At 32.2% G+C, this 6,127-nt stretch overlaps 1 protein-coding gene across 1 annotated transcript; it reads right to left on the bottom strand.

Moving 5' to 3' along the window:
• Nucleotides 1-553: 553 nt before the first annotated feature.
• LOC138329185 (radial spoke head 14 homolog) lies at nt 554-6,095 on the bottom strand. Its single transcript, XM_069275992.1, has 10 exons — nt 5,885-6,095; nt 5,452-5,557; nt 4,913-4,999; nt 4,628-4,762; nt 3,598-3,674; nt 3,256-3,404; nt 2,851-2,967; nt 2,114-2,228; nt 1,376-1,438; nt 554-1,132 (listed from the first exon to the last, which is right to left on the bottom strand). The coding sequence occupies exons 1-10, from the start codon at nt 5,975-5,977 to the stop codon at nt 1,049-1,051; spliced, it is 1,026 nt and encodes a 341-aa protein (XP_069132093.1). The 5' UTR covers nt 5,978-6,095; the 3' UTR covers nt 554-1,048.
• Between the last annotated feature and the right edge of the window lie 32 nt (nt 6,096-6,127).

Raw genomic sequence — 6,127 nt, forward strand, 5'->3', positions numbered from 1 at the left:
TGAGCTAAAATACGCTTACGCTCCTGAAGCATTTTTTTCTCACCTTTGCAACACTGACAATGTGGTTAAGTCTTGTACAAATTCTGTTGCGTCCTTAATTGTACTAGAATGTCCAAAAGTTTGGAAGCTTACATTCTGTGAAAGTAAATCATACCCATACCCAAAAAGATTGTTGGTTTATTGTTCCAACTGATTGAAGGTCATCACTTTTCAAAGATAATTTTTGACAATTTTTCTTTTTCTTTTTTTTTGAGGAATTCAATCAACCTTTTTAAGATTCAAGATTTAAGGTTTAAGATTTTACAAACTCCATGTCATTTTACTTTAAATTATAAAGCCTAATCACTGGTTCAGTATTTCTATATTGATCATTTATTACTTTGAAAATGTTGATTATTATTTTTGAGAAAATCAAATAGCCATAGGCCCAAATGGTCTGCATTTCAATTAAAAGGGGTACTTTTTGAAGGTCAGTCAGATGATCAGGTAATCTTCATTTTAACATCATCAGTGAAGGTGTCACTATTGACAAGACAGACAAATTCGGGAAACAAAGATTTATAATTAATTTATTAATGACATTTTAAATACATGTATACATTATACAAATTATGTACACAAAAATATTTTCTTAAGATACTGCGGGTTTCAATTTCAGTAAAAGACGCTTCACTTCTAATAGATGGAAGTCATGATATATTTTCAACAAAGCCTTCTTCTCAGAAATTTTTAATTTAATAAAAAATATAGTCATGAAATATGAATTCAAGTATTGGCTCAAAGCACTGAATGTATTTTTTTGAATTTCAAATTCAAAAACATTATTCTTAAATAACAATTTTTATCACAGATAATTTGACACAATGTTTATAAACTCTTTCAAGAATAAACTGGATTTGTTGTTATTCTTTGTTACAACTGGTTTTTTCAAGAGAGGTATACATTGTTTTTTCTCTCATTATCCACATATCTCGAGGATACATTCTTTATCCATTTTACTGTTGGTTAAATCTCTATGGCCCTGATCTGTTGTACATTGGTTCAGTTTTCACGGTTTCCAGGTTATCACTTTAACAGCAATAGTGGCAGCTTTGACTACTGCTGGGATTGAGTCCAACATGCGAGCTTTGATCTGTAAAACACAAAAAAGTCAATGTTAAAATAGTTATATACCATGTGATATCAAAAATAGAATAACACATCAGTTAATTCTAAGTGTTATTTGCAAATCACATACATTTACAATGTGTGTACGTAATATTTATGTTTTAATATTTTCTAGATTTTTTTAAGATTTTATGATAAGGTTTATTCATTTCAATAAAGAAACAATATGAAGGTATAGTATTTCAGTTTCACCAGACATGATTTTTACCTTTTCAACGTGACTAAGTAGAACTCTTCTCCCCTCTGGTGCCTCAGATAAACAGGTAAGAGCCTGTAATGAAAAATGTCTCAAATCTTGAAAAGTGAATAAAAGAAAAATGATATTATATTCTGTCTTTCCATATTAGCGAGTGTGACGTAATGTGTTTGTGAGCAATAGTCCCATAGTTTAACAAATTACATCACAATCAATACCTACCCATAAGGGTAGATAACTCTGTAACAAACAAATACTTATAACAGAATTATTCTCATCTTGTGGAGAGTTATTGATCAAACATCAAACATCTGTGTTATCATCAAGAGATCCGTCACATTTCTCAGAGAAAATGACAGAATTTCTACACATAACTGATTTCAAAACAATCAGAGCAGATACCAGGTACCTCTATAGTACGTATATACAATATACATGTAATAAGAATGAATATTGCTTTGTTAGCCTTGTTGTTTCAACAATAAATAAAATAATTTTGATGGAAAAGATGATTTTATAAACACATCTTTAAAAACAAAACCAAAACTAAACTAAATATACAATAATACAGATGTATGTGATGAATTCATACTTTTTGTTAATGTAGAATTATCAATCTACTGAAAATAAACTGTGTTGCATAAAAATAAATTTCCATATGATTTTTTGCAAGTGTTTATCTTTTTTTAACGTTAGAATTGATAATAGAAAGTGAGGTAATTGCTTCTAAGTGAAGAAGACCAGCCCTACCTTTAAGGCGTTGAGTCGGACCTCGCTTGTGTCGTCGTCCACCAATTTCACTAGTGGTTCTATAGCCTTGGCATCATTGATTGCTGTGTACTTCCCTTTGGTGGTAATAGTTATTCTGGAAACAAGATCCCAGCATATACCTTACTGACATACTGACATATGTAAGGCCAAAAAAACATAATATGTCTGTTTAGGGTTACATTGGAAAAAAAATAGGGTAGGTAGGTCAGTAGGATTTTTTTTTTTCCATCATTTTTTTTTTTTGTTTGTGTCTTTTCACTCTAAAATATTGGCCGGAAATGGAGTCTGAGATCGAAATCCCGACTTGAAATTTTGTTTTCGTAGGTAAGTGTGAAAAAAATTAGGGTCGGGGGTAAAAGAATAGAGTAGGTCGGGTAACCCTAAACAGACATATTATTTTTTTGGCCTAATATAAGAGCCTTATAAAATGAGTCCTAGAAGTTATTTTTGTAGACCTTAATGGACAACAGGATTTACACCTCTATGACAAGTTTCACATAATAAACACAATTAAGATATTTTTAATTATAAAACCACAAGAACTGATATTCTGAATGATTTGCTGCAAAATCTCTTAACCTTTCTCATATCCTGACATCATACCATTGTAATGTAATGAAACGGCAAATAAAGGCATGAATACCATAAGTTTATCCTAAAACAATGCTATGACTATGTGATAAGTCACTTTCTGATTATATTCACAGTGAACTCACGTCATCAGTGCTCCTGCAGCATTAGCTCGAACATCTGGAATAGGGTCCGATAAAAGCTTCACCAGAGCCTGAACAGAATTCACTTCCACGGCCTTGTTCTTCCCATCCAATGGCACACTGAAAACAAACATATATGACCCGTTAAGTTAACACCTTATAACCTTCCTAGAGAAAACAACATGCATAATTATGATGTATTTAAATAAATTTCAACAAAATAAGTTCAATTCTACTGCATCATACTTTTCAACAGCGAGGTTGTTCAACAAGAGGAGTTACCTCCCTTTGTGAGCAGGTCTAGATACTTGCATCGATTGCTTGTGATAATTACATCATTACTTATAGAGAAGATTATGAATTTTTCTTTCACAGAAATGCAGCAATGAAAACATAGTATTCAATTACCTCAGGTCCATTATGTCTCTGGCCGCTCTGGATCGAATGACCGGTGAATGGTGGTCAGCCAGTTTTGTGAATGTTTCCATAGCGTTGGCCTTCAGTGCCTCTTCTGTGTCCACCCTCATACAGTAGTGCAAGGTGTCTAATATACAAACCTACAGAGGGATACACAAAATGTAATAAATAACATTGATATTGGAGGATAGTGAGTAATGATTAAATCAAATTATAAGGTTTAAATTGTGCACATCACAGCACTTAATACAATAATCTGTACCTTTCAATATGAACAGTAATTTAGTTTGTATTTGGGATTTGACCGTTTGATATTTATACCATCCTACTCACCTTAATCTGTTCTAATTCTAGAGATAATTTCTTCACTAAAACTGGGATTAACTTGGCTGTCACTATTCCTTCTGCTCCTGTTGTAAAAAGACAGAAAATGTTTAATTCAAACTTATGGTATTCAAATTATCAAACATGTATGATATCAAAGTTACTGGTATTCAGCTTCCAAAATGACCCTCATTTGATATTCATATACTATTTTAATTTTATCTGTGCCATAATCGTGGATTTGTATCTCACGTTCAGAAATATAAATATACCAGTATTCCTCTTTTGCTGTATATGATGCAATAGTTGAAATGACAATATTCCTAGTTGTACTTGGCTGTATATTCTGATGTCATACATAAACCATTGTACTTAATTTTATGATGTAATACAGATACCATTGTACTTGATTGTGTATTGTGACGTCAAACAGATACCATTGTACTTGATTGTGTGTTGTGACGTCAAACAGATACCATTGTACTTGATTGTGTGTTGTGATGTCAAACAGATACCATTGTACTTTATTGTGTGTTGTGATGTCACACAGATACCATTGTACTTTATTGTGTGTTGTGATGTCACACAGATACCATTGCACTTGATTGTGTGTTGTGATGTCACACAGATACCATTCTGCTTCATTTTGCATTGAGAAGTCAAAGAGATACCATTGTATTTGATTGTGTGTTGTGATGTCACACAGATACCATTCTGCTTCATTTTGCATTGTGATGTCAAACAGATACCATTCTGCTTCATTTTGCATTGTGATGTCAAACAGATACCATTGTATTCGATTGTGTTTTATAACATCATACATATACCATTGTTAATTGTGTATTGTGATGTCATACAATGTATCATTGTGATTGTATTTCAATGATTTCTTATTGTACATGTACATAAACATATCTAAAATGATATGATAACAGTCTAGGCCTACATAAATCATCTCCATCCAGCTGTCATGATATACACTAAAATTCAGTATTTAACAGGCTTTTATTTCCTTTGTCATAGTGAAAACTGAACATACCTGGGGGTGTTTCTGATATTATTTGAATTGCCATGTGGGCATTTTTTCTTGCAACATCTTCTTTATCATCAAACAACTTTGATATAGGAATAATAATTTCATGATCAAGAAATGCATCTCTTCCGATGGCATGACCTGTTTGAAAAAGAAAAGGTAAAAATGTCAGCTTTAATTTGCACATTTTCTGATCAACTGTAATATATAATGATTCAAATTGGAGTTACTTATAAAAGATTCAAAAACACAAATAGATTGTTTTGTTTTTTCTCAAAATCATCAACTTACCACCAATCACATATAAACATTCTGTAGATTTTTGTCTCACTGTGATGTCTTCATCTATCAGCAGTTTTTTCAAACTCTCTGCAATTCCTTTGAATGAAATGAATAACAATTCAGAACTTGTAGTCTGTGAGAAATTTGTGATATCCTTTTCAGCTACAAACTCTAGGAATCAGACAAAATATGAAAGAATAAGATCTGGTTTTTTTTTAATATATTTTACAAAATATTTTTTTTCATGAAATCAACAAGTGACAACGACCTAGCCTTACATATAGGGTCACATGCACACCTTTACTTGCTATTTTGTTATAAAATATAGCAAATGTACTATCTTTGTGGGTTAACCTTATTTGAAGTACATTTTGTACTGTATATGATTGCGCAGAATTGGTGTTTCTGTATACGTTGTCATTATTGGTGATGACGCGAAATCATCATTGCATTAACCTGGGGTATTTTAAGTTTACATCCAGTAGAATGAGATTTTCAGATTTTTTCAAAATTTAATTACAAAGAGATTTTAAAATTTATGAACTTACCACAACGAAGCGCTTCAGCAATATGTTCGGGGTCGTGTAAAAAGTCACATAGTGACATAACAGCCCTTTGTCTTGTGAGTAAGTTGGTGTCATTTAGCTCACGGTTCTAAAATTGGACAAATATTGACATTTGAATGCTAAAAGTTCACTGTACATTATACATGAATATTAGCATTTTGTACATGACAACAAACAAAAAGGACATATCCTCAATCATCAATCTGTAAGATCAAAATTAATAACAATAATAAATGTCAATAATTTAATTATTACAATCATATGCTCAGGATCGTGGTATGCAGTTCATTTCACACCTCTACATAGTGCAGAAGTATTTCTATAAGTCTATTTTACCAGGGTACTGCAGTGTACTATACAATGAAGTGCAATATCATTGATCTACATGTAAACAACTTTCACTTTGACAACTTACAAGTCTCGGTAAAGCTCTATCGCCAAAGGCATATGGAGTTCGTGTTGGGTCTATCTGTGGAGGATATAGTGGAGATATAACTGTGTGTGCCATGGTCACAGTTTTACCGTTTTCACACGTACAATACTGTTTATATTAATGTTTATCACAGTAATTCACATTTCCATATCCCCACTTCCGAGTCTAGTTTCCACGGCGACACGCATGCGCAGTAAGTACATATCGTATAGAACATTCTACGTT

Source organism: Argopecten irradians, chromosome 8 (assembly GCF_041381155.1).
Source record: "Argopecten irradians isolate NY chromosome 8, Ai_NY, whole genome shotgun sequence".
NCBI classification, from domain to species: domain Eukaryota; kingdom Metazoa; phylum Mollusca; class Bivalvia; order Pectinida; family Pectinidae; genus Argopecten; species Argopecten irradians.